The sequence below is a fragment of the Drosophila teissieri genome, chromosome X (genome assembly GCF_016746235.2).
Source record: "Drosophila teissieri strain GT53w chromosome X, Prin_Dtei_1.1, whole genome shotgun sequence".
NCBI lineage: Eukaryota > Metazoa > Arthropoda > Insecta > Diptera > Drosophilidae > Drosophila > Drosophila teissieri.
In genome coordinates this window covers 7,678,793-7,706,681 of record NC_053034.1, presented here as the reverse complement: position 1 = coordinate 7,706,681, position 27,889 = coordinate 7,678,793, and the positions used below count along the sequence as shown (strand labels likewise).

General features: G+C 44.0%; 1 protein-coding gene and 1 long non-coding RNA gene across 8 annotated transcripts; one reads left to right on the top strand and one right to left on the bottom strand.

Annotated features, from left to right (window-relative positions):
- Nucleotides 1–30: 30 nt before the first annotated feature.
- LOC122624627 (inositol-trisphosphate 3-kinase A) lies at nucleotides 31–26,127 on the bottom strand. Of its 7 annotated transcripts, none has more exons than XM_043804282.1 (6): nucleotides 8,174–8,305; nucleotides 2,499–3,573; nucleotides 1,731–1,980; nucleotides 1,396–1,664; nucleotides 1,031–1,141; nucleotides 31–919 (listed from the first exon to the last, which is right to left on the bottom strand). In XM_043804282.1, the coding sequence occupies exons 2-6, from the start codon at nucleotides 3,492–3,494 to the stop codon at nucleotides 563–565; spliced, it is 1,983 nt and encodes a 660-aa protein (XP_043660217.1). In that variant the 5' UTR covers nucleotides 3,495–3,573; nucleotides 8,174–8,305; the 3' UTR covers nucleotides 31–562. The 7 variants fall into 7 exon arrangements, with proteins under 7 accessions (XP_043660217.1, XP_043660218.1, XP_043660219.1 ...); XM_043804283.1 differs by having other exon boundaries at nucleotides 8,138–8,276; XM_043804284.1 differs by lacking the exon at nucleotides 8,174–8,305 and adding an exon at nucleotides 7,263–7,971.
- Nucleotides 26,128–26,529: 402 nt separating this feature from the next.
- On the top strand, nucleotides 26,530–27,514 carry LOC122624631. The gene is made up of 2 exons (XR_006326496.1): nucleotides 26,530–27,077; nucleotides 27,234–27,514. It is a non-coding gene; the product is annotated as an uncharacterized LOC122624631 (long non-coding RNA).
- Nucleotides 27,515–27,889: the final 375 nt, after the last annotated feature.

Below are 27,889 nucleotides of genomic sequence, written 5' to 3'. Positions count from 1 at the left end.
ATTGAAAGAAGTACGTTCGTTGTTTCTGGTTTAACTGAATTTAATAGTGCACAATTAGTAGTATTTAGTAGGTAGTCGCATAACCATTATATTAAAAACTTAGTCTACGTTCTTGTTGCGTGTTGGGTGTTCACTTCTTAGTTACTTTTCGTATCGTTACGATCGACAGTGTTGACTGCCTTGTGGGGATTATCTCCAACTATTCGGGTCTCGCTAGGACTCGCCAAACGTGAATTCTTTTTTTGTTTTGGATAAATAAATTACACTACAGCAGCAGCTCATATATATATGCCAGGCTATATATCTCCTATATGTGTAGGCGTATATCGTATATCGTATATAGTAAAAATATGTGTATGCATATTGTGATTTCAGTCTTTGATTTTAAACTTAAGGGGTTAAATGTACGCAAACTGTTAGCAAAAAAAAACAAAAAAAAAATGTATAACTTAGCCTAGGAATTGGGGATTACTCGATTCGGAAATTGGAAATGTCTTTGTCTTTTGGGGCTCAGCCCCAAAATCCCCGTGTAGAAACGTATGGATAGATAGATATCATCCCATCAGGATTTGCTTTCCTCCGTCTCCTCGGCCGGATCTCCGCTAGAAACGGGTGACTGAATGGCCTCCGCTTTTGCGTTCGCCTCCATGGATGCGTGCAGCTCCACAAAGATATCAATGAGATTGTTGATACCGATGAGATAGCCATCCTCGTGGTTGCCCACCTTCCAGGCGGAGTAGTGATCGATTCGCAGCTGCGGCGGCAGCTCCACCGTCTTCGCGAAGTCAATCAGCCATATGCTGGCGTGGGTCTGGTCGTGGACGAAGAGCAGGGAGCTGCCGATGACCTCGTGGCTCTGGAAGAACTCCGATACCGCCAGGGTGGCCCTTATGGCTCGCAAACGCTGTATGTAGCGGGGCTGTTAAACGCAACGAAAAATAATAACAAAAAAATAGAATATATTAAATATAAAAGAATAAAACAGCGCAGGGAATCCCCGCACAAATTGGCTTTGAATTTGAATACGCACCAAAATATGTGGGTGACCGCTGAGGAACTCGAGAAAGGCCAACTTGATTTGTTCGCGTGACTTCGTCGTCTTGAAATCTTTGGAACTGGTGCCATCGCTCTTCTTGATGCCCTGCAAACGACGTTTAGACGAGTTAATTAATGACTTGCCATTAACGTTTTTGCATAATTAATTGCAAATTAATTAGCTTGGGGGTCAAGTGGAGAAACTGCCTAGGAAACTGAAACTATTAGTGATGGCGATATCTGCTAAGGATGCTTAGCCTGCAGTTTGCTTTCCAAGCACGCTTCTCATGCATACCAAATATGTATGTAAATGAAGGGTTTTGATTTTGGGTGGTTATTAGGTGTTGAAAATAGCCTCACCTCGATGCGGAATCCCAGCGTGGCCGTGCTGGAGATGGTCTCGCGCCAGACCATGTAGCGTGGCTTGGTCACCGCCTTGGCCGCGTGCTCCTCGGCGGTGGGGGCGTGGCTGTCGATCTGGATCATCTTGTCGTACATGTCCTTGCGCAACTTGGGCTTCTCCTTCGCCTTGGACAGCTCCTCCTCCAGATAGGTGCGCACACCCACCTTGCAGTCCATCACGCACGGCTGCACATAGTCACTGAGCAGATCCTGCAGCTGCAGATAGACTGTGTGGCATGGTTAGAAAATACTAGTTTACCCCTTCAAAGGATAATAAGCAAGTGGAGACTCACGTTCGCCATCCTCGCTGGTCACCTGGCCCTTGTAGACGGGCACATAGGGCCGCAGCAGGTCGTGCATGAGGATCTGGAAGCACTCCTCCTCCTTGGGGCAGAGCTTCTTGAGCACGGTGCCCGGCTCGGGACCGGCCTTGAAGTTGCCCTGGTGTCCGGCCAGCTGGACCCATGGATAGCGCTGCTTCTTGTACGTCTGGAAGAAGGGCGTCCACTGGACGATGTTGCGGATCTTCCGCCAGCCGGAGCTCTGCAAGAATCGTGGGATGGAGGGATGGAAATCAATTACTCAATTACTCAAGGGGTTGTGTCAGAGATAGCAGCCTATTGTGAGCACTTATAAGCAGGTTTGTAAAGTCTGCGAGAGGAATACGTTAAGTAAATTAGTAAATAGCTATTAATAATGTTACAGACTGTCGCTACATTTCGCCCATACTGCATTCACTAATTAATTTTTGTTTGTTTATTGGAAACGAAACGGTTTACATGAGACAGCTGGCTAATGACCCATTTTTATGCCCTGATTTTTCAGCTGAGTTGTTATCACTCGATCACATGTGCATACACGTTCACGTTGATGAGTCGCCAAATCACGTGGATATACAGAGTGCTTTTTGTGCTCCAAACTCGTTTGCAGTACTTTGGAGTTGTAGTTTAAGTTAAACAATAACACTTTAATGCCGACACAATGACCATGTACATATGCAAACCCTGGCAAAGATCAGATCCTGAGCACACGATCTATCTCTAATGGGCTACCCATCCTACCTTCTTGCCGGTGGTGGCCTGAGATGTGGTGGCACCCGTTCCCGTTGCGGAGCCGGCCGCCGATGTGGACACATCCGAGTCCCACTCGGAGCTGAGATCATCGCTGCTGGCGTAGCCGTAGTCCCGCGGCATGGGCACCTCCAGCAGCGACTTGGAGTACTGGATGTAGCCGGGGCACAAACTCTGGCCCAGCGGCGAGTGTGAACGTCGTGGTCCCGGATTCATGGGCGATGTGGGCGTGGCGGGTGAGCCCAGGGGCAGCGAGTGCTGCTGCGACAGCTTGCGGCCCAAGTTGAGGCGCAGGCCACAATTGTGGGCCACATGCTCACCCGAATTGGCCGTGATGCTAATGGTGGGCATCGATAGCTTCTTCTCCGCCCGCTGGCGTATGCCGTGTGCCTGGGCGAAGGCCAAGCTGCATTTCCGTGGCTGCATATTGTTGCCGGAGAGTTTGCGGCGAAAGATCTTCTTGGATGAGCCTGGTATGGCGGTGGCTTTGGTGGCACCGCCACTGGACTCCGACTTCTGGCCCGCATCCTCGCTGTCCGCCGATGTGGGTCTGCGTCCGGAATCGCTATCCTCGTCGGCCTCCTCGCCCTTGTCTTCGCCATCATCGTCGTCACCATTTTCGTTGCCATCCTCCTCTTCATCGTCGTCGTCGTCGAATTTCAATTTGGCTATCTCCTCGGGCGGCACGTCGGGAAAGTGCAGCAGCTTCACGGTCACCTTCTTGCCCGCCTCATTGTAGTACACCTCCTTGGCGCTCATCCTGTCGAAGTCCTCGTAGATCCGTACCTGCGGCGAGGGCGGCGGTGTGGGTGGCGTTACGGAGCCCTTGGCCTTGCCGTTAAGTGCTATACCACTTCCGTTGCCGATGCCACTTCCGTTTCCGGTGGCCAAGGCCGGCAGTCTCGCTGGCCCGTTCTGCTTCTGATGCTTCTGATTCTGATTTGGGTTATTCGGCGGCTGTGGCTGGCTGAGGGCGCACACGGACATCTTACATGGATTCTGGCCCACGGCACTCGCTGCAGTGCATCAGTGGTACCTGCTAGCGACTGCAACTATGTGTGTACTTCTGCAATTGGGCAACGAAAATTCGCACATTGAGTTACACCGATCGGAGATCGAGTCGCCAGTGAGAGAGAGACGACAGAGAGTTGGAGATCTGGAGAGCCGAGGAGTCGCTGCACTGCGATTTCTGCGCATTTGCGAACCCGTTCGCGCCTAAAAACCACATCATATTTCCCCGTTCCCCTTCCCCTTTCCCATCCCCCTTTTGCCAGCGAACACCACTGGCCACGCGATCATAACGAGCGACTGAGCGGTTCATATGAGTCTTCAAGCCACCCAGATACCCTTCCATCTCATCGCAGGATCTCAAAAGCACTAAACAGCATTCTCTTTAGAGTATTTAGAGCTATCTGCTCTGAGGATTTACTTTCCCATGTCAGCTACTAAGTTCTATTAATGGTGAAGCGCTATTGCCTTCTTCATCAGGGAATCATCGCTTCGTTGCAGCTGCGTCTTTGGCTTTTGCCTGCTTTTGGGTGTATATAGATGTAATGGCTGCTGCTGCGGCTGTAAAGCGCACACATCAATCAAAATTGATTAAATTTACCACATACATATGTATGTGCCATGTAACGCAGTCCGCACAAAGTGAGGAAAGACGAAACTAAGTAGGCATTGTCGGAGCGTGTTGGCATCTTGTCATCTTGGCAGCTCCATCTGCGGCATCCGCAGCTAGAAGCTGGCAAGATGGGGAAACCAATGGCCAATGGTCACCAGCAGCACCAGCAACACCAAGTGGGCACCAAGTGGCAATCAGCGACACCACCGAGCGGCAACCACAAGCGAAACCGCCCAGAGTCGGGCAAGGCAAGGCAAGGCAATCGTATCGAATCGAATCGAATTGAATCGAATCCAATTCAATACAATCCAATCCAATGCGAAGCCCAAATCGAACAGCACATTATGATAATAATGGAAATGCCAGCGACGCGGCTATCCAGTTACGCCAGTGCACAACAGCAACAACACTTGCTCACGGGTATATGTACATACACACACACACACACACACACACACTATCTCCTGCCATGCAAATACATATGCATGTGTGCATATATAAGTACATATATGCGAACTTAAAATTTCTTTATAACATTTGACGTCATTGGCAAATGTTGACGCCGTCGCCGCTCGGCGATAACGAAGCAGCAACAGCAACATGAGCAACACGAGCAACATGAGCAACACAACACCAGCAGCAACAACATCAACAACCTTGTTTCTCCGACATCTAGAGAACTATGGGAGTACAGCCATATCAACCATAGATCTCTCCTTACTTAACGTACTTAACGTACTTAACTCGGAGCTCAGAGCTCAGCGCGATCGTCTACTATACATTTGGCTTATCTAATTCTGATTCAAGTCAAGGGTTGCAACTGCAAGGGCTTGAATACTAAGTGCTCGTAAGTGGGACAAGGGTTCCGAGCTTATCAGCAATTCCAGAATATTCACAGCTCCAACAAAAACGTTACTACACAGTTTTCCGCTCATTTCGCCGAGTGTGTTAATTGATGATATCTTCCTAGTTTCAGGTTATCACATAGCTAAGGGAGATCTCATCGTATCTCATCTCTGTGGTTGCAAAACAGGGCCATTTTAAGGGCGCAAAGTATCTGCGTACTAAGATCTTAGTAATGTTGCACTACTCACTTGAAGTAACCGAGTAAAACGAGAAGTAAATGCATTTTATACTCAAGTAGTAATGTTATCACAATTATTTCCATCTACAATCTGCAAGACTGCTTCTTTCCTACTCGTCTTCATCCTTTCTTCTCCCAACTCTGGTTTTTATTAGCTCTGCTTTTTATTAATAGCGCGGGCATACGTGACGTATGTGTGATATTTCTTATGTTAATGCTACTTGCTGCTTGTACACAATCAGTTATTTATAAAGACCATTATTCAATAAGCTAAATTGGATTAAAAGCCCTCACTTCACATACATAAGTATGTATGTAAGAGCATGGGATCTTTGGAACTTTCCTAATAGCATTTAATTGATCCGTGATATTCCATTCCTTCGCTTATCTCCTGGCAGATATTTGCTTTGTATTTCCATCTAGCTGGGCTTGGTTTCGAATTCAAATTTGCGTGTTATCTAATAAAAACAATTGTACAATCTTCGATGCCGTCAACACCAACAGCGAAAAGCAGAAACCTACGTCGACGATAACGACTCGATATATCGCGCTGTGTACTTTGCATATAGATATTATACATTGGATCGTGTGCCTAGACATATGTACATATGTATGTACTTGGTGTGGGGGTACGTAATGCCTGCACTCGCCACCCCCACTTGGCAACCACCCCCCCCTGAAAACAATCCCCCCCCTCCAATTAACAGCACCACCCACTCTGAACAGTGGACACTACGCGCTTAATGCCCACCATTCACATTCGCATAACAATTTCTCTCAGTATTTGTGCTTCTTTTTTTTACTTTTCTACCAACTACCAAAAGCTTAAAATTAATAAAGTAAACAGTTTGTTGTCCACCCCCCCGCTCGCTCTTTACCACCTCTTCGCTCTCCCAATTTCGCTGAGTGTGAGTCTTTGTCTCTCTTCTTCTATTGGCACACTGAAAACTATTGCGGTGGCTTTTCAAATGCTTGAGATATTTAGCTCAAATGAAATTTAACACACGCAAGTGCCATTAAAAATATCACAAAGATATCACTGAAAATAAATAATTCATAGAACACTAGAAGCTACCTAATAAATTTCGAACTTTTTCAAAGAAATTCACCCATTTAAATGTATGCACCAATTTCAGCAATTGGTCATGCCCAATTAAATTTAATAATGGCTTTTCTCTGATAGATATACATATAATATATTTCATACGAAATTCGATGCTTTTTATGGCTGACCATTAACAATCCCCAATTGATCACTTATTTCTTTTTTTTTGCAGTGTGCCATTGACGCACAGAATTTGGATTCGGATTTTGGCTGTGGCTTTGGGATTCGGTTTGGATTCGGATTCGGATTCGGATACGGTCTTGGGCCTCCCATTGCGAGTGGGGCTGTGAATGTGGGTGGCTGGGCGGATGTTATTGAAACGATCAAGCACCAAGTATGGTGGCGCGGGGGTTGGGTGTTTGGGGGGTGCGGGTTTGGGGTGATTTAGTTCCATTTTCGGCTACTTAATGAGCTTCAATTGCCGAATTCGCTGTACGTACGCAAATGAGCACGATTTCCGAAGGTGCTGCCTCTTCAATTATATAATTCGCATTAAATTCGTTTTCTTTTTTTTGTGGGTGGGTGGGTGCTGCTCCTCCAATTGCGTAGCACCTAACTTAGAGTGGGGCGAAGGGGGGTTTCGGAAGGGGAAAGGGGGGCGGGTTTGTTTGGGTGGGGTGTCTGGGAGGGTGGGGCTGGTGGTGGTTCTCATTGACGTCGTCGTTTATATAGTGTGTAAATGTTTACATAAACGTGAATACTCGGATTTTCGGTGCAAAAGTCAGTTCGCTATTTCAGTCATCTAGTATAAGAATTCTGCCTGTCTGGCCTCTCTTTCGCTCCAACTCTCTGCCTCTCTTTCGCTCCAACACTCGCTCTCTCTCTCGCTCTGTCGTCGCTTTGGCAGCTTTGGCGCGTGCTTCAATTAACACACTTTACAATGACAGCGGCAGCAACACGAAACAGCAGCAACACATCGCAGATTCCCCAGTTCCCCCAACTTGCCACTTGATTCTTTTGAAATGTTTGCTTGACTCGGCGGAAGGGAAGCATGCACAGTACACACAGAAAAAAAAATGCCCACACATGCACAAGTAATTAATTGTCACTGCAAAAAAAGTGGCGGAAAAGTTGTAATTTATGCATTTCCATTTGTTTTTCCTTTTGTGTTGCAAATTCCAAATAGATAAGCAGCTGCCTCTTATCTATTTTCAATATTTTATGATTTATTTTTACTATTTTACGGTCTTCTTTTATTAAGTGTTTGTTATTAAAATTGAGAATAAACACGCAATTTAGCAGTTAGCATGCAATTAGGAATTTTATTTGTGCAATCTTTGACTGGACTTTTTTGTCTTACTATTCAAATATTTTGCGTGTATGTAAGTAAGTTATTTGATTTAAGGATACACTCAGAGTTTTGAATTTTTTCTGGGATACAAATAAATTGTGTGGAAACACACACGCCTCTTAGCAATTAACTGTTAATTAAGAACATTTATACATTTTAGTGGAATTTTCCCAGCTTTCTTTCGCTGACTTGGCGCTGAATTAAAAATGAAAATACATAATGTGACAGGCACACGCAGCCAAGCGCCATAAATTAATTAAAAAAACAAACTGGCAAGAAAATTATAATATTTTCGGAATACAGCTCTGCTTAATAATATTGCTGCTGAGCTGTGTTGCTGTTTATTATTAATTTTTGTGTGTGTTTTTTTCGTTTTTTTTTTTTTTTTGGTTTTTTTTTCTGTTTTTTTTGGTTTTTTTTGGTGGGCCGTTTGACGCGGTCTCTGGCATTGGCTTGACACACAGAGAGAAAGAGAGGGGCGCTCAGAAAACACAGATATACAAATTGATATACAAATGTGTTTATATACAAGTATATATTTATGTGTATATAGGCATGTATGTACATATAGACGCGGCGGCGAGAGATATGTGGAAGCACACGCGGAAAGTCGGCGGCGATACGGGCAACAGCACTACCAACAGCAATATAGCAATATAAAAATAACAATAACAATAACAATAATATTAACAATGACAAAACCCACAGACCGAGACCCCGAGCCAGCCGCACGCGATCGCAGCAAAAGCTCAACTGGTCGACTCTGCTCCAAAAAACGGAACCCAAACGAGCCAAACCGAACCGAACTCGCCGAGAGCTCCGCCGGCGATGAGCAGCAGCAGCAACAGCAGCAGCAACAGTCGCAGCAGCAACAGCAACAGCAGCAACAACAGCAGCAGCAGCAACAGCAGCAACAGCAACCGCCGCAGCAGCATCAGCTTTCATTTACGAGAGTCCTACCAATAAATCCTACCACTAAATCCCATCCAGTCCGAAAGCCGCGATCTCCGGCTGATAAGGCAGATTAGGCAGATTTGGGTTGCAACACTGACAAAAATAACCGAGTAACTAGAGATAACTACACAAATTCCGATTAAATCGCATGGAAACAGGGTTATTGGCCAATAATAAACATGCTGATAAAAGCAACTTTAAAACCCAACCTAATTACTATTATTTCTTCAAGGAAATATTTTAGTTTGTTTCCCCCGGTGTACCTAGGCGCAAAATTATCACCTGGAAGGCAGAGCGAGAGAGAGAGAGAGCGAGAGAGAGAGGTCCCAACCTGGGGAACAAAGCTCATTAGTTGGCCTAGACTCACCCGAGATGACGTAGTTTAATGATCAAGGCCGCCGGGCCGTGACGTCAATGATAACAAGATAGGATCAGCGGAAAATGCCACTACGATATGGCCAAGCTCCTTGCTATTTGTTATTCCAGAGAAAAGAGATTATAATTGACCTTTCTTTGTTTTAAAGAAAAAACTTTAAGGAAAACAGCCATGAATAGTACATTTTATCTATATCAACAATATCTAAAGGAAGGGAAGTTACTTGCCAAAATTAATCAGCAAATTTCTGTGAAATGTTTACAGATTATGGCACGATTTGTGTGTATTTCTCTTCTTCGAAAACTGAGAAAAACACAGCCTAATATTGTGTGTTTGCCCTATGCTGTCTGCTCATTGTTATACGAATAAATTGCATATCATTGTTTGTTTGTGGGAACTGGCAACTGGGAACTACGAGCTGCAAACTGGGGAAGTTGACTTTGTAAATTCAGCGAACATGGGCTTAAATGTAAATAAACAAACTGGGCAAGCGCTAAAGAAGAGTCACCAGAAAACATTAAAAACTTTCGTAAGATCACCGGCAATATCCTTATTAAATATGACTCACAAAACACTTTCACCGGGAGAAAGTTGAGGGCGCTTAAGTACGAAAATTGAATACAAATTGCATAAGCAACATATGCATCTTCATCTTCGCAAGATCTGCGATGAATCTTCCTGCGAGGAGAAGAGCCAGCTTAGAACGCTCTCTTCAGCGGAATATTACGAATCTTCCCGAATATCAAAGCCTCCGCCCAATCAAACGCCCCCGCCCCCGCCCTCTCCCCCGCTCCCCACTCCCATTGCGCTTATCAGTTGAACGATCTCATTTTCACACGATCCACGCTTTACGCATGAGCGGCTTCTCCCTGTCTCCTTCTCTCTCTGTCTCTCTTTCTCTCTCTCTCTCTTTCTCTCTCATTCCATCGCCCTCTCTCTCTTTCGCTCGTTCACTATCTCAGATGGCAGTGACGTCAATGGGATGGAAGTGGAGCTTTCCGGCTGGACCGGTCCAAGAGTCCAAGCCGCAGCGCTGCGCTTTTGGCCATTTAATAGCCAGACCACAAAGCCACATCATTTACTTATACTAATAAATACAAATATTACTATTTGGTACCATGTTTTTAAGATATTTTCTAAATTCAAATATATAGTTGTTACATTCATAAATACAATTACAATTTATTGAGAAAGTGCAGTGTTCAGCTGCAGTGTTATTACTACCATCTTAAGCTGGCATTTTATGTTCTTTCGATTTGACTCTTTTTCAACTGTCATTTCTGCCAACACTGATTGAAACCCAGCACCCGATTAAGAGCTTCTTTGTAGCGAAGACAACCTCCACAGGTGGAGCTTTCGTGAAAAGCTAAATAACGATCGTGGGTATCACATAGCTATGGTTTATAGAGAGTATTAATAACTCATCTGGTTAATTATTTCATTATTTGAATATAACTAGTAACATATGTTCATCAGATTGATCGCTACCACTGATAACAGCAATTTGATAGGACATTTTAGGATTTTCTTATAATTACAATTACTTATACAGTGTAGCAGTTATTATAAATAAACCCAATGTGTTTTAGATATTCGCCATTAAATATCCGAAGCTCATGTTAAAGAAGTACCACCATGGCTTACCTTCTTCTTCGCCGCCTCGGCGGCACTAATCACGTAGAGATCGACGATGCCCAGCAGGCAGTCGTCGCAGCGGCACACATCCTCGCCAAAGGCCAGCGAGCCCAGGCTGCTGGTGGAGTCCAAGGAGTCGGTGCGTCGCAGGCGGCTAACCACGCCCACGCCCATGCCCAGGCCCAAGCCCAAGCCCAGGGTCATGGGAAGGGGCAGGGGCAGGGCGATGCCGACGCCCGCGGGCGGATTGGGTGATGTGGGCGAGGGCGTGGCCGAGCCGGAAGCAGAAGCGGAAGGAGTTGCGGCAGCGGTGGAGGGAGCGGTGCCGCCCGCAGCGGCAGCCGCCTCAATCTTGCGGGCCAGCAGCTGCTCCATGAGCGTGCGCGGCCGCGAAGAGGATGGAAACAGGGCCATGTCCGCCAGCCGATTGCCACCCACTGCGGCAGCTGCCCCTGCACCTGCACCGGCACCAGCACCAGCTCCTTCTCCTGCCACCGCGCCTCCTCCTCCGCCTCCGCCTCCTCCCGCTGCCGCTGCCGCTCCTCCAGGTCCTCCTCCGTCCACCTCCGCAGGCGGCGAGTTCTTTGCCTAAGTCTTTCGTTTGCCCCTTCGCGACGCGTTTTGTTTCGAACTCGAATCTAACTTGAGATGGCGATAATCTCAGTTTCTAGCTAAGCGAGAGTTGGCACATACCTGCAAGAAAATGAAAAAGAAATTGGAGTTAGTGCAAAGTTATCTTTAAATATAAATTAAATAAATATAATTATAAATACCCACTGCCACTCTTCCAATACATGTTCATAATTTAATTTGAATTTATTCAAGTTTTTTTCCCGCCGCAAAACTAAACTTTCCCATAAATCATTTTAATCGCTTTTCGGTTGACATTTTCAATTTCAATATTGAACTCCGCCGCCCAAATAGCTGAAAACACACACACACTTATCTTTCCATGACTTCTCTGGACAAGCCATAATTTATGGACCCCAAGAGATTACTTTAATTGATCAGCCATTAAAAATAATCCATAGTCGCCCATGCACAAATTTACGACCTCCAATAGTTTATAGTTTTCGAAAATGTTTAAATTAATGACTACCATCCATATGCTTTGACAGGGCCTGTGTGAATGCTGTATAGTTTTAAAGTTAAATTAATCACTTAAATTTCATTTCATTTGTTGCATTTTCTCATTCAAATCTCTTGCGCTTAATTTCCGCTGCTGATTGCTAAATTATGTTTATCTGCAGTTGGCCATTTCCCAATCTCGCGGCAAATCGCTGCAATCTATTTCAGTCGACTTGGGGTATCTTATAAATTCGCCAAATTAGTGTAATCAACGCAATCTCCGGCGGCTGACACGAAGCATATCATATCAATATGGAATACTCGAATTGGATTCCGTCACACGATCTCCGATCTCCGATCTGCGATCTGCAATCTCCGATATCCGATCTGCAATCTTTGATCTCCGCACCCAAGCCAATCTTATCTTCGCGTGGCTTCTTTGGACATTCGCCAAACTGCACAAATTTATGGACCACAATTTGTTGTGTGTCGGCCGCTTATCTGAATGGATCTGAATGGCTGGGTGGAAGTGGTGGACTGGTGGACTGGTGGGCCATATGATACCATGTCCAGGTGGAATGATCTGGGATTGGGGCGTTAGAAGTGGCATTCGCTTAATCGGCGTGCTGATAAGAGTTTCTTGTTAATTAACATGAAAGTGCAGCAGACACGGCCGAGATTTTATTTTTCCACCTCATTTTCTTTCTCTTTCTTTTATTGCTCTCTCTCTCTATCATATTGAAGACGGAAAATTGAAAACCCGTCGGTGGGTTTGAAACTGGCTCGAGCCTCCTTAGCCAGTTTGCGAAGTCGTCATCGGCATCATATCGCCGCATTTATGCGCACATAAAAGTTAAATAATAGATCCAAAAGATACATTTGCCGTCGCCGAGAGCAACTCCGACTCCGACTCCGACTTGGACTCCACTGCATCCAACTGCATCCAACTGCAACTCCAATTGCAGCGCCGACCAGTTGTTGTTAGCCAAATGATTTATAAGCGGCATAGGCAGCGATATTTGTTGTTGTTATACCCTGGCCATAAATCCGAAATGGATAGTACGATTTAATAGCCGCGTCCTGCAGATCATCTACCCTAATAAATAAATTCACTGAGCCAGCCACATTTACCTTACTTATCTATTTAATAATAATGGCATTCGGTAATAATGTAAAAGTAATACACAATAATTGGCAAAAAACCCCAATAATTGGTTATAATGGTAATGTGCTTTGGTACGACTTGAAATTGATTATTTTTTCGAAAGCATGCCACTTATTTCCACAGTTGAAAAATGTAGGAATAAGTAAATTGATATTTATAAATGGAATTTCACTTTAAATAACGAGTATTTCTATTATCTATTTATTTAAGAGCATTTTCCATACAACATATAGATAATTCCCAGAAATATTTTCAAATTACAATGAGGTGCACGTAGTCAAAAAAGAGGGATTGCTAGGGGCTTACACCTTTTATCTATTGATATAAATACATGTAAGTCATACATTTTCCATTAATTGGGAAACAATAAGTAGAACTACAGTTCTAGCAATAAACTAATAAATTCCTAATAAATTTAAATTAAATACTTAATAATAGAAAAAGAAATATTGAAGTAAATAATACTATCTCTGGATTCCCCATGCTCGGTAGAGCAAATGAAATTCGTGTTGTTTGCCCAGCTCTTCGTCGATTTTCCCCGCAAATTTGCCGCCAACCAAACGCTGGCTTCGCTTCAGTTTTTCCAGCTTTTCCGGCGCCCCTCCCCCGCCTCCCTCTTCCTGGCCATTTGTTAGGCTGTTGTATTGCTTAAGCCAACTGTCTTGTACTTTTATGGGCGCTCGTCTTATCAATAATTTATGTCAGATTATACCGTTATGTCACAATAAATTAAAGTTGGCAACTTATTTTCCAGACTCCACACTCGGTCTTGTATTTGGCTTTTAAATTTTTTATTATGGCCAAATCTGTCAGTTTAGCGGCACATTTGGAAAAGTGCCTCCTTGCCTCCAACAAATTTTACTGGCTGATCCAGTTGAGATATATGTATATATATGTATAAGTAGGTATATATATATATATGTATATAGGTATATATTTGGCCGTTGGCGTGCGGTGGCAAATTTCACTGTCACGCCTCGCTTTCAATTAACTTGTTGGCGGTCCGTCGCAGTGGCCATAAATCAAATGAGAGCTCCCTCTTTAAAGGAAAAAAAAAAGAGAAAAAAAAGGAGAAAGAAAAGAAGCACTACGGGTTTTCCCATATTTTCCACCGCTTTTGGCCCGCTTTGATTTATGAAGATCGCTTCATTCGGCTGCCGCTTGCATGTCAAAGTTTATCGACTTCTGATTAATGCCTTTGTCGGCGCCTCGCAGGCCCCACTGTTCCCCTCCGCTCCTTGGTTCCTCTGTCCGCAGTGTCCACTGTATTTCGACCATAAACGACATAAGGCAACTGCCACTGCCACTGCAACTGCAACTGCAAGTGCTGTTTATGGTAGTTGCATGTCTGCAGTGGTCACCAGGCCCCTAGGGTCAGTTTATAAGATATACACTCGTTCGTATAGCTATGCTATCTATGCTATCTCTGGCAGATGGATAAACCTGCTGCACACACACACACATAGATATATGCACACACTTAAACACACAGGGAAAAAAACCCACTCACTGCTCACTGGAAATCCTCCACCTTCGCGGACAAGAATAAATAAATGAAAAACGGTTTAATGCCACGCAAAGTAAATAAAAATAAAGAAACCGAGCACAAAAAATGGTTTTCACGAGTTTTGTTTCCTTCTTTTTTTGGTTTGTTTGTTTGTTTGTGTTTTTCTTTCGATATCGTATCGTATCGTATGGTATGGTATGGTATGGTATGGTATGGTACTATATGGTTAGGGTATCGAAACGCAATGGATCGGAGCTGCGATCGACCGCTTGTTGACTTTGGAACGGCACTCGGGCAACTGAGGCAACGCCGTTACAGCGGCAACAAGCAAAGCTATCCGGCTATCCAACTAACAACCGATTGCTGCCGCTGCCGCTGCCGATGCCGCACCACGAAGTTCAACAGCGAAGTGATCGGCGCAGCAGCGATCGTGTGCACACACATGCCGCGTTGGGTAGTGGGGAGGGGGGTTGTCGGTAGAGGGTGGGGAGCGGAGGGGGGTAGGGGATAGGGAATAACTATCCTTGGTCCTTAAGCCGTCGCAAAGCCAAGGAAGTGAGCCTAATCGGCACATAAATCAGGCGGCGAGACTGCGACAACGTGATGGAATAATGACGCTGATTGAAACATGCGAAAATCTGGCGACAAACGTCAAAGGCTCTGGACGCCCTAGCCGGTGGCAAATGCCCAACTACACTCACAGAAATTATGGCAAAATATATAATAACATAAATATAATATTTAAAACCTTACAACATCATAATGCCTGGCTTTAAATAGCCCATAAGTTGTGATAACAAAATCGCATAATTGATCTACATGTTATTAGTGCATAGCTAATTTTGTGCGGTGTACCCGCCGAATGCGAAGTCGGACTCCTTGTCGCCGATCCTCTGACAAGGCGACTAATTGCGGCGGCAAATTGCCGCTGCCATTTGATTTGCATAATGCAAATTGCCGGCGACTCTAATCGCTAGCTCTCCATCTTCTCCGCCCTGCGCTATATATATGTATATATACATCTTTAGATATATATATATATATATAGTTATACTTGGCTTTATGACGAGCGCGCGGCTGTCACAATATTTGTGTGCTATTAATTGACCACTTGGCACCCGCCCCCTGCCGGCCACGCCCCCGAATCGGGGCTATGGATATACTAAGTGTTTTATGGAGTCGCTCTGATGGCTCGAAACGATAAGCAGGCAGCTGGACGTGAATGGTGGCTGTGGCTGTGGAGTGCCCAATTCCAATTCCAAGTCCAATTTCCATCCCATTCCGATTCAAAATCCAATCCCTAGGCTGCGACTCATACTCATAGCCTGTCATATGGCCGCTGAAGCGGAGTGCAAGAGCCGCAAAAAGATGCAAAGATACAAAGATACATACGGAATGAGCCGAACGCTGGGATTGGGATTGGGAATTGGGAATGGATCTGGCTGAAAAATTAAGTGTTCTATTATCGCTGGCTCAGAGCCACGAAATGGGCAATAAAAAATATGAAACATCCACCAACTAAAACCCATACCAAATGTGTGCAACCAAAGTGAAGAAAATGAACGAAGATAACCTGGTAAAAATATAACTTTTTGCTCACTAGGCCATTTTGCCAGTGTAAGCCCCCGCCACACCCCCTCATCAATGGCACGCCTATCCAATTTCTCTATCTGTTCTTCGGTTATCTCCACTGTGGCCATCTAATATTAGAAGGCGATATCTATTGCCTTGTACAAGTACTCTTGTTTCGCCTTATCAGCAATTGCCAAAACATGTTCGCATTTAGGGTGCGTCTTTGGGGGCCTTACTGTACTCGAGGATACCGGAATGAATTGTGAGTTGAGGCAAATGAAAATATTTGCTAATTTATTTATTGCACCGCCATGGAAAAATTCAGCACAGCTATTTTTGCCACTATTTTATCATACATTGCACATGTCAAGGTGCCCACATTTCGTTTATGAAACTCACAACTGTAACATTTTATTAAAAAGGTGTTAAGTAGTAAAAACAAAAAAAACCCATACAAACAATTTAGATTTTTGCTTAATATCTTTAAAAATAGCACCTGATTTAATCTAATTTTCCGGTGTGGGAGAGAACAACTGACTTGGAAATTGTTTTGTTAACTCTATCTGAGTCTTTTATTTTCCGAGTGAGCGCAGCTGCAATTAACTGCAATCGAATTAAGCAAATATTTTTGGTTTGTTTTGGCGATTACGCCACATTGGAAACCAGGAAATTCTGGTTATTGCCAAGCCAATTCGGTTAAGAACTAAGATATTCCGGAAACGAAAGCGCAGCAGTCGAGTGTAAATCACAGCCCATCCCACGAGTATGTTGCATGTTGCATGTTGCTGGTGGCGCGTGTGTTTCGGGTGCCATCGCTTGGGGACATGCAACACGGCTACATAACCTTTAATGGGTCCGAAAGAGGGGTAGAGGGAGGGGGGCGGTGCACGGCTAGTTGTGGCTAGTTGTAGCTAGTAAGGGGTTAAGAAGGGGCAGGGAACTGCCTGCACTTACAGGAATGACAAATATGCCGGCACGCAAGCTGCAGTGCACCGAAAAAAAATTATTGAAAATTAAATATATGATCCGAAAATTAATATATAAATGCGAGATTTTGTTCTGCAAGAAATATATTGAAGTACTTAATTAACACTATTCTATTTCTATTGTTCTAGCTGGCATTCAAAGTGAAATTATAAAATTATAAGTAAGATAGCTGAAAGCATTACGTTACATCAAAAAAAAAAAATGAATAATTCTAAATACTAAATAATACTAAAAAATACTAAACACAAAATTATACAAATACTAAATAATACTAAAAATACTAAACACAAAATAATTCAAATACCAAATAATACTAAATACTAAATAATACTAAATACTTAATACTAAATAATACAAAAATGTAAGTGCCCTCCTCTGCGCTTCTCAAAAGTCCTACGTAAGCAAACCACTTTTTCGACAATTTTTTTTAAATATTAATTGTGAGTGAGTGGTGCAGTGATATGTGAAATGAGGTAGCAGAGGATATCAATAGTGTGATCTCGACCTACTGGAGGAAGTGCCTGAGCTGGCTATTTTCCAGGAGCTACAACCAGCTGTCAGCTGTGACGTGGAAAGAGAAAGAGCTTGAGGAAAGGGGTGAGTACCTGGGGGAAAATAAGAAGGGACGCTTAACTTTCTGTGATTTGTGATTAGGGTGGCATAAAATGCCACTCTTGAAGTTCTCTGGAACAAATGCCCTTTTACTTTGCTGAGAGTACAAAAACTTTCCGATGAACATTTTTGTATAATTTCGATATCTTCGATAGTACAAAGTAGAGAACCATTTTTTACTGTGTAGAGTGCTGGTCCCGCGAGATCGACGACTCGGATACAATTCAGTGGAAATTGCAAACGAGAAACAAACAAAACCAGCCTTGAAATCGGAGAACCAGCTGAAAAACAAAACAAAAACTGAGACCAACTAACAACTGCGACAAGAACAAATGACGCAAATTGCGTACACCCGACAATCGAAGTGAAATCCAAAGGGTTTTCGATTCAGGATTAAAATTGAATCTTTGATTGGACCGCAAAAAAACGGCTCCTATTGCAATGAACTTTGACACGTAAAATCAATTAATGTCAATTTGTATGTTTACTTGTTCAGTCCGAGCCGTTCGACGTTTTCACAACAATCGATCAATCAGTGTCTTTCTCGAGTTTTATTACCGATAATTTCGATAGCTTCGATTGATAAAAACCGATAAGTTATGACATTCCTCGTTGCTTTTCGGGCGACTTTAATTGCCACTTATTTCGATTACCGACATTTATTCGACAGCAACACATGATTCCATATAATTATTGTGATAACACACTTTTGCGGTATCAAACACGCCTCCAAAATGCTCTGGCAACAATTGCCGATTATTTCGATAGGCAACACCCGTTTATATTGCAATAAATAGGTACACTTATAAATTATGAATCATTTATGTTCCCCAAAGTTCAAAGACAGCAATTAAAAAATGGCATATAAAACCAATAGATGACTCACTTTTAAGATGAAAAGCTTTGCATTGAATGGATCTTCTGATTCGGAGGCAATCCCCAAATGAGAGTGCCTAATATGACCCCAGTTTTACTTCGGTTGCTAGGGTATCTGGACTTGGTTTTCAACTCCTGAGGGTATTCGTTGCCACTTCCGGAGGGCGAAAAAGGGCAGCAGGGCAAGGGGATAGGAATGTGGTTCCTAAGGGGGTCGGAGGGGGGGGCAATGTAATTTACTTGTGACGATCTTCGGCGCGATCGCTGATGGGCGACAGCCGCTGACGTCAACGGAAGTTGTCGCTTGAGCGAAGGTCAACGGATCGCACCAAAGAGTACTCCCAGATACGACTTACATGCGGCTGTGCGATCTGGATGGAGGGTGGAGATCTGGCCGCTAAATCGATTTCTCACACAATTAGTGGGCGTCATAATTCCCATTCCCATTTCAATTCCATTGTCGGATTCCCCCCTCCAAATGCCCCGCTACCCACTTTATGTCCGCCGCTCTGGCCAATGTGTTGATTAGATATGACGCTGGGAATGGGTCTGGAAACGCGACTGGGAATGGGAATCGGAATGGAAATGGGACTGGGACTGGGACTGGCTGATCGGACTGTGACGGATGTGCACGACCCACAGAGACCATAAAAGCTATTAAAACAAAATAGCACCACACGATCCATCCAATCCAATCATGGTGGTAAATGTTCGTTGGACGTCAGACTAAGATCAGCTACGCTTCTCCTCAAATAGGTGATATCGCCGCGAATATACTATATGTTTTTATTACATCTTGAGACTACTCAAATCTTTACATTTTACACGGTAATATTAACCAGTTTAAAACTGAACAAAACCCATAGGGAACCACATTGAACCGCATTTTTCTACTGTTAAACAGAAAACGTTAAGTTCAAAGACACGATTCCATTGAAATGGTTGCCAACTTATGCGAAAAATGGGGAAATCTTTATTCAAAACTAATTTCAATTTATAAAACTTAATATCTTATCTTACGGATAATGTTCAGCCAACTGATTAATTATAGATTTCTATGCACGCTTTTCGAATACTATCTTTATATGCCCTTTAAGATATTATAAATTAAATTGGCTTAAAGAAGTGCGAATATACAATACTTTTCACTGTGACACATTGTCTTAATTTATACTTTTTATCAGTGTATTATTGACAATGCCCCATATAGAAGACACTATCTCATTGTGGTTTTAAATATACATTAAGTAATCTTTAAAATGGCCAAATTGCACTCTTATCAAATGCAATAAATGAGCTCAACAAATATATAAGTATATGTATGTGGAAATGTTTTTATCCAAATCATATACAATAAATCGCTGTAAAACCATTAAAAATAATAAATTAATATAACAAATATTATATTATGTGTAATTTTAAACAAAAGGGTATATATAATCTATATCTATAGGAATTTTCTGGCACATCCCATCTGGAATATGGTATCTGCGTCACATTTCCTGTTTATTATGTTTTGATATAATTTGTATCAATATTTTGCAGTCCATAAAGAAGCTACTCCTTCTCCTTCATCCATTAACAAAAGTCTCTCGCTGACTTTGCACTTCAGAGCAGCGATATTATTAATGATCATGCCTCGAAAAGGGGGGGAGGAGAGGGAGGAGAAGGCAGAAGGGGCACAAACAAAGGCGGCCCAGTGACGTCACAGCGACGTCAGCGGACCAAATGGCGATGATATTGTCGGTGACTTTGGCACCCACACAGGGGCTTTATCTCTAAGTAAGCAAAAGGCATTTCTATGAAGCCCACGCCGCAGTGTCTACAATAACAAAACAATGCGAAGAGCCTTCAGTTCTCGGTTCCAAAGTTTCCATCTCGAAACTGAGAACCAGAGAACGGAGGAAAAACCCATCCCCATCTGCAAATGGAATGCGAAGAATAACCAAACAAGATGCCATGAACCACATCCAAACTATAATGACAACTGTGATAAGGCACGGTGACAGGCTTGGGTTGGGCTGCTCTGGGTGGAATGGGATGGGATGAGTAGGATACCAGGAAATGGGGCTCCCAGGAATGCCAATCCAAACAGTGGAGATATCGGGCGAAGCCAACAAACGCCCAGCATCATGTGCCTGAATGATATACATACGTACAATATATACATATATCCATTGCTGATAATGCAGGCGACTTCTACGACTCGAAATATGAATGAAACTTGAGGTCGTTTCGTGGAATTAGATAGGAATACCTGATATATGACATGTTCATTGGAATTACATACAACGCAGACAGCGAAGTAATAACAAGTTCATAAATGAACTGAATTTCGAGAAACCGAACCAGAGATTACATTTAAAATTGAGTTAATTCAGCATCAAGCAAGGTCACATCACTGCGTTTGTTCAAATATTAAGAATATTCACGAGGGAGCCTAAGGCAAATCAAAGGCAATTCTCATAGCAAATGAACGCAAAGACGGAAGTTGAATGGGAATCGTATTCAAATGGGGAAGATACTCGTAATGACATGCTAATAAAATTGAAGTGTATCTCAGTGGACAGTGGAGGCTGAATAAAAAGTGTATGCAAATGGCGATAGAAGTGAAATCACAATGCAGCATTAACTGGGTCAACAAATGGAAGTAATTTGTAGATATGTAGACTTAATATTGAGGTAGTTTTGAAACGAATTTCTAGAATAATCTCTGAGATACATATCTCTTTCTTATCAACAGCGGTACTTGCAAATACAATCCCCGAGACTTACGGAGTAATCCCCAACGACACGAGGGCTCGTGTGTCATATAGACATATATGCGAGTCTTAATGGGAACGGTGACGTATGCGTGATATCACCCAAAATCGCTTATCACTCATCCGTCCACAAAAAAAAAAGAGAAAAAAAAAGGAAAATAAAAACAACGCGTAAGACACGACGTTATACAATTGACTTGGAACGGCGGATGGGATCATCATAGATATAAGCAAACTATATACTAGTATAAAGTACATAGTATATGGCATTGTATTATATGGCACACAACACATGCCCCTGGCTTAGGAAATAGAAGAACAGGCCATTTCTGGGATGCCTCCAATTATTGCTTTTGTCGGCGGCGTCGAGGGTATATATGCCATATATATACTATATGAATGCCAGGGAGATAAACCCGCTTGATAAGCGCGTAACATTATTAACCAAACACACACACACACATATTCATATCTCTTGCACACACACACACACACGCACACACACATATGGACGATGAGATATCCAGGTGAATTGCTTTATTATCGTTATCATGACTCCGAAAATTCGGTTTCTAATACTTTTATTTGCTTTACAAACTTCTCGCCGTCTGCTGACAACAACAAGAAGAGGAATAAACCACAAAAAAAGATGCCATTATATAAAGGTAAATATGTGCTGGCTTATATATGTACATAATATTTATCTATAATACAGTATACAGTTAACTAAGATAAGATTTTTTCGTCGCTATCGCTGCCCGTTGTGTTGTTGCTGTTCTTCCAGTTCTAGATACAAAACCAACCAAAATCGGAGGTTTTCGTATTTTGGTAGATATATACTACATACTTTTTCTTTATCACGGCACCCCCTATTTTTCAACATCCCCACCACACAACGTTCTCATGCACACTCAGAAAAAAAACGCAAAATAATAATAACAATGGCGAACGGAAGGCGGAGAATACCAAAAAGACATCTCCGCGCAACAGAACCTCATTTCAGTGATAAGATAAGAATCTAATTAATTAACAGCCTTTTAAGCAAACGCATACACTGGAAAAAGAGACCTGCTAATGCTTATGCACGGTGGAAAAACCATTAGCTGATAAGGCGGGGGATTACCACTCTTGAGCCTACATATATATCTTGAGGTAAGACCCAAGGATCTCGTTATCTTTAAAACAAGATGAAACTTAGGAAAGAATAGTCAGTGGTTCGATGGATTTGCTTTGATTTCTATATTTAATAGGTAATAGATAATAGGTAAAAGGTAATAGGTAATAGTTAAAAGTCTTAATATTATAGTCTTTTTTTTTGTTATAGTTATAATGGTCTTGCAGTTGATAAACTAAACGGTATAATACTGCTCTAGAGCAAAATGGAAATAACGTACGTAATGCACACGTTTTCTTTCAAATTACTTCACCTATCTAGCACCCGTTTCTCCCAGTGTTTATGCACCAACTTGCTTATCTCTCTTGCGCTGCCATTCAGACCTGCCCTCATTCACTGTTCTTTTATGCTCTCGAAAACAACAACACCACAAACAATCATATCATAATAATAATACAACAGAAACAAATAAAAAATAAAAAAAAAAAAGTGGTTAATATTAAATTTACTAGGCTGCTCCACTTTTGGGACTTGTCTTTGGGCCCGCCTTGCCACCCTTTGCAATTCTTTAGTCTAGTTTGAGATTTCCCTGGTTTGTGACGTCATCGCGGGCGCCTACCTTCTTGGATCGATCCCGCTGACGATCACCAAGCTGCGTGGCGGCCATAAGTTCGCTGATCTGCCGCTCCCTCTCACGTTCGCGATCCCCCCGCTCGTAGTCCTCCTGCCGCAGCTCCTCCGCATCGCGTTCCTGCTCATCATCGCGATCCTGCTCCTCATCGCGATCCTGCTCATCATCACGATCCACGTCATCCTCCTCCTCCTCCTCCTCCTCCTCATCGCTGAGACTGCTGCTCTGGGTGCTGCTCTTCCGGGCGAGCGCCACACGGACACCATTCACGATGCACTCGCCACCGTCCAGGGCCGAAATGGTGGATCCACAATAGTAGAGGTTACTGCAACTGCTCGCCGCACTCACATCCGACTGGCCATCATCCTTGCCACAACCCGGCGACATGCCCGCACCCGCTCCGGTGCCACCGTGTCCATGTGCGCCATGTCCAGCGCTGTGACTGTGATGTCCCGCCTCCAGGGAACAGCGACGCTGGCCACGCGCCCGCTGCAGGCGAAAGTATTCCATCTCCTCCATGCTGATGCCGCAGGCGGTTATGTCATCCGAATAGTCGCTGACCACCACGGATGGGGTGCGCACATAGCGCACGCCCAGCGGCAGTCCACCACTGCCGCCCAGTTCGCTGTACGAGCTCTGTGTGGACTCGCGTCGCGATCCCGGTGCGGCCACCACTCGCTCCTCGAGCAGCACCTTGGTGGGCACACCCACGCTCGCATTGCCACCGCCGGTGGTGGGCGATGTCAGTGGTGAGTCTGGCAGGGCTGTGGGTTCGGCCAGTGGCAGTAGTGCCGGTCGCAGGGGTAAATCCGTTACGGTTAGCGTCATCCGGCGTTGTGTCGGCAATGGTGCATCCATGCCGCCATCGTCCACATCCAGACCGAGGGCGGAATCACTGCTGGCACAGCGTGTCACCTTCATTTTGCGCTGCCTGGGCGATAGGCTGTTATCCTCATTGTCGCTGCTGTACGGACTCAGTCCGCCACCGGTGACATTGCAGCCCTCATCCGAATTGGATGCAGTGGCTCCGGGCAGCGTCTTTGGCTCCTCCGCCTCGCTGCTGCTCAGCTGCTGCTGCTGTTGCTGCTGCTGGACAATCATGGCCTGGAACTGATCGATCAGCTGTTGCACCGGCTTGCCTCGTTCCGTCTTGCAGCTGGGGTAAGCAGTGCGGTAAGTGGTGGTGCTGGTACTAGTGGTGGCGGTGGGTCTGGTGGTGCTGGTTCTAGTGGTGCTGGCCTTGTTGCTTCTGCGTTCTGATCCACCCACTTGGCTGCCGAAAAACTGCGCTCTCAATTGCGCCTTGCGAAGGGCCAACTCGCCGGAGATGGATGCCTCTTCACATGGATTGCTACCGCCACTTGGCTGGGTGGATGTGGATGTGCTCGCCGTTGGGGTTGCTCTACCTCTAGCTCTGGCTGTAGCTGTAGCTGTAGCTAAAACTGTGGCTACTTTGGTTCTGCTTCTGGCGCTGGCTCTGGCACTAGCTCCAATCTGCTCCGCTGTCCGCTGATAACTGAACGCCGTTGCCTCTGCCGCCGTCCATTTATTTTCAATTTTAACCGTTCTCCTCGTTGTCGTTGTTGCTGTTGCTGTCGTTGTTGTTGCTGTTGTTGTTGTCGTTGTTGCTGTCGCATTCGTATACGTTTTCGTCGATTTCGCCCTCGCTGCCGCCGACGCTTTCGACGACAGCGACGTCGACGCCGACGCCGACGCCAACGCCGATGGCGACGTCGTTATCTTTGGCATGACATCGAATTGGAAAGCGGGGGCGTCAGACGTTCGCGAAACCGTTCCCGTACCGCCGTCGCACGCACTCATCTCGCATGGATGGCTTGGCTGGATCGCGGGGAGAGGTGGCGGGGGAGTGGGTACAGGTATATGTCAGGTTGAAAAGAGTTAGTTGTATATCAGGTTGAAAAGGGTTAGGTATATATCAGGTTGAAAAGAATTTGGTATATATCAAGTTGAAAAGAGTTAGGACTAATGAAATAGCAGTGAGATTCGTTAGGAGAACACCAAGGATGACATGGGAATATGGAGAAGAGTGCGCTTGGATCGGTGATAAGAATGATGTTATGGGAAAAGTGTTGGAAATGGTGCTGTTAGTAATGCAGAAAATGGAAAGAATTTTCTATAAAACTGCATTACGAAAAGGTGCTTAGAAGGAGAATTCCAGTTAGAGATGGTAAAAAGAAGAATAGGAAACGTTAGCAACGAGATAAAAGTGTAAAGTGAAAGTGCACCAAGATGAAACAAGAATAGAAAGAGAGAAGATTGGCGAAGATTACCGTTAGGAAAGAGGACGTATTAGACAGTAAAAAGGAAGGATAGGAACAGTTAGAAAAGGTTATCGAAAAAACGATAATGTAACGAAAGAAGAGTGGTGAAGATTACCGTTAGGAAAGAGGACGTATTAGACGGTGAAATGGAAGGATAGGAACAGTGAGAAAAGGCTGACTACCAAAAGGATAAAAGAAAGAGAGAATATAGAAAGAATGAGTGGGTTGTGTTTAGGAGTGATAATTGAGTGACTGATAAGGAATGAGTTAAGACTCAAGGAAGGGGGGAGGGTTATTGTGTTGGAAAACGGTGTTGGCAACTGTGTTCCGTCGAAACGCGCTACTAACGCTGGCGTCGAGTCGAAATACTTCAGCGGAATTATAGGTGAAAATGCCACTGGAAGCCCCGGCAAACATTCTACGTCCGCACTTTCCGAATGGCACCTGTGCGCTGCCGTCGCCGAACTGAAATCGCTTTCTGCGGCTCTGCAGCTCTGCCCGTTTTTTCCAGCGAGGGGGGGCGGCGGGCGGCGGAGGGGCGAAGAATCGAGAGGAGGCGACGGGAGGGGGAGGCTCGAAGAATTGTAGAGAAGAATTTGTGAGCCGCGGAGTGGAGAGCAGCTGTTGTGAGGGAGGGAGGGCGTGCTTATTCTTGTTGATAGTTTTCTTCGACAAATGTTGTGTTCTTTACAATTTTCGGTTGCTTTTGCCACTGTTCTCGCAATTCAGGTGGGGGGTTTTTCGTTTTTGGTTTTTTTTTTTTTTGGTGCTACTGCCACTACTGCGGCGGGGTAATTGTAATTGTGATCTTGAAACGTTGACGCAATGTGCAATGATCCCGCACGTACACACGCACACACCGGTAACTGCTCCAATTGCCGCGCGTAATTGTAAATTGCATTTGAGCACAGAGCACTGAGCGCACACAGATACGCCGCACAAACACACAGAGACGAACACGCACACAGAGAGACGAACATACACGCACACCAGCACACACAGCGATGACTGACAGGCGATGCGAGCCAATGCAATAAAGCACTCTGCGAGCACCACTACAAGCGCACACTCACGCACACACCGACACAGACGCACAATGGGACGAATCGGTGATTTATCGCCTCCATTCAGTTGAGTTGAGTCGAAAAAAAAGTAGTAAAAAAAAGCGTACTGGATGACTAAGGAACTCTATTCCCGGAAAACAACGAGAGCAACAATTATTATTTTCTTAAAATCTGATTTATGGAGCTCACCCAAACAGAAGGTATAATTTGCATTTCAAGAACCTATTTCAAATCTCAAATTGAAATAGAGCTTTGAATAATTACAATGACAATTAATTAATATTAAAAAGATATTTAATAACTGTGTCCATGTTTGTATAGTGTTCATATTTTTCTATTTATAAAAAAAAGTCGCCAGCTTGCTTTTTATAGTTAACTATCAGACCAAATGACGCAAATAAGATTTTATCGCTTTACAGCAACTTGTTGCAAAACACAAAAACCAAACCGAATGGAGTCGATTAAATTCTTTGAAATTAAAACCTAAAACACTCCGCTACACAATATATAAAAAAAACCAAAAAAAAAACGTTTGCGCGCATGACTTACGAAGACGAAATGTGTCAGTACATTTGTATAGCTCAACCGCAAAACCAACGACCTACGTCAAAACTGATTGTAGTTGCAGAAATTCCGTTGCAAATTGCAAAATGTTTATGAGTTGCAATAATTACTATATATACATATACATATACATACGTACGTTATATAAGTAGGTGACAAAAGCGTAAGTCGCATCCGCTTTCAAATTGTTCTGGGTAACTCTCCACAACAACTTACAAAAAAAATTAAGTAATTAACAAAAAAAAATTAAAAAAAGGATAGCCCAATCTGCCCGACAACAGGTTCATTGACTATACGCAGGTGATTATCTGGTTGAATTTTTGGTATGCCTGGAATCTTTATGATAAGCACGTGATTCACGCGAAATCCCCACCCACTCCACGGTGCCATGACGATATTGATGATGATGATGGCGATGATGATGATGATGATATGATGGCCGTATAATGTTTATAGCGACGATGGTGGGTGACCCACGGTGCGGCATCGCACTTTGTCCAAAACGCCAGCGGCTATGACGTCAGTAGTCGGCGCACAACGCAGACGCAACAGCCCAGACAGAGACGGCGAGATGGCGGACAGAGGGAGGAGGGAGGGGGGGGGAGCGGTTACCTAGTAGACAAGGGCGCGGTGATTACTCAACTCCCCGCCGCACCCCCAACGAATCCCGCCACCCTCCGCCCACCCTTTTGCGGTATAAATAACGAGGGGCAATTAAAAATGCATTTTTTTCTTTATTTTTTGTATTGTTTTATGTGATTTTCTGTCGTTGGTTTTTATTTATTTTTTTGTTGTTCTGGCTCTGTGTGCGTTGTTGTACCTCGGCGTTTTTCAGATGATTTTTTTTGTATATTTTTTATATGTATATATATATATTATTTTTTTGTTGACTGACAAGACGCACGGACGCTAGTTTGCTGACGCTGATAGGCGACGGCGGAATGACGTGGTAACAGCTTAAAGTAATACACCCCCCAGCTCTTCTGCGGTTGTGAAATCAAAACCACTTTAGGTTAACACACCTGCGATCGAGATCGATATACGGCTAAGTTTTTGCGCTCGGTCAATTACGTCAATGCATTTGACGAGAGACGCAGGTAGCAGCAGCAGCA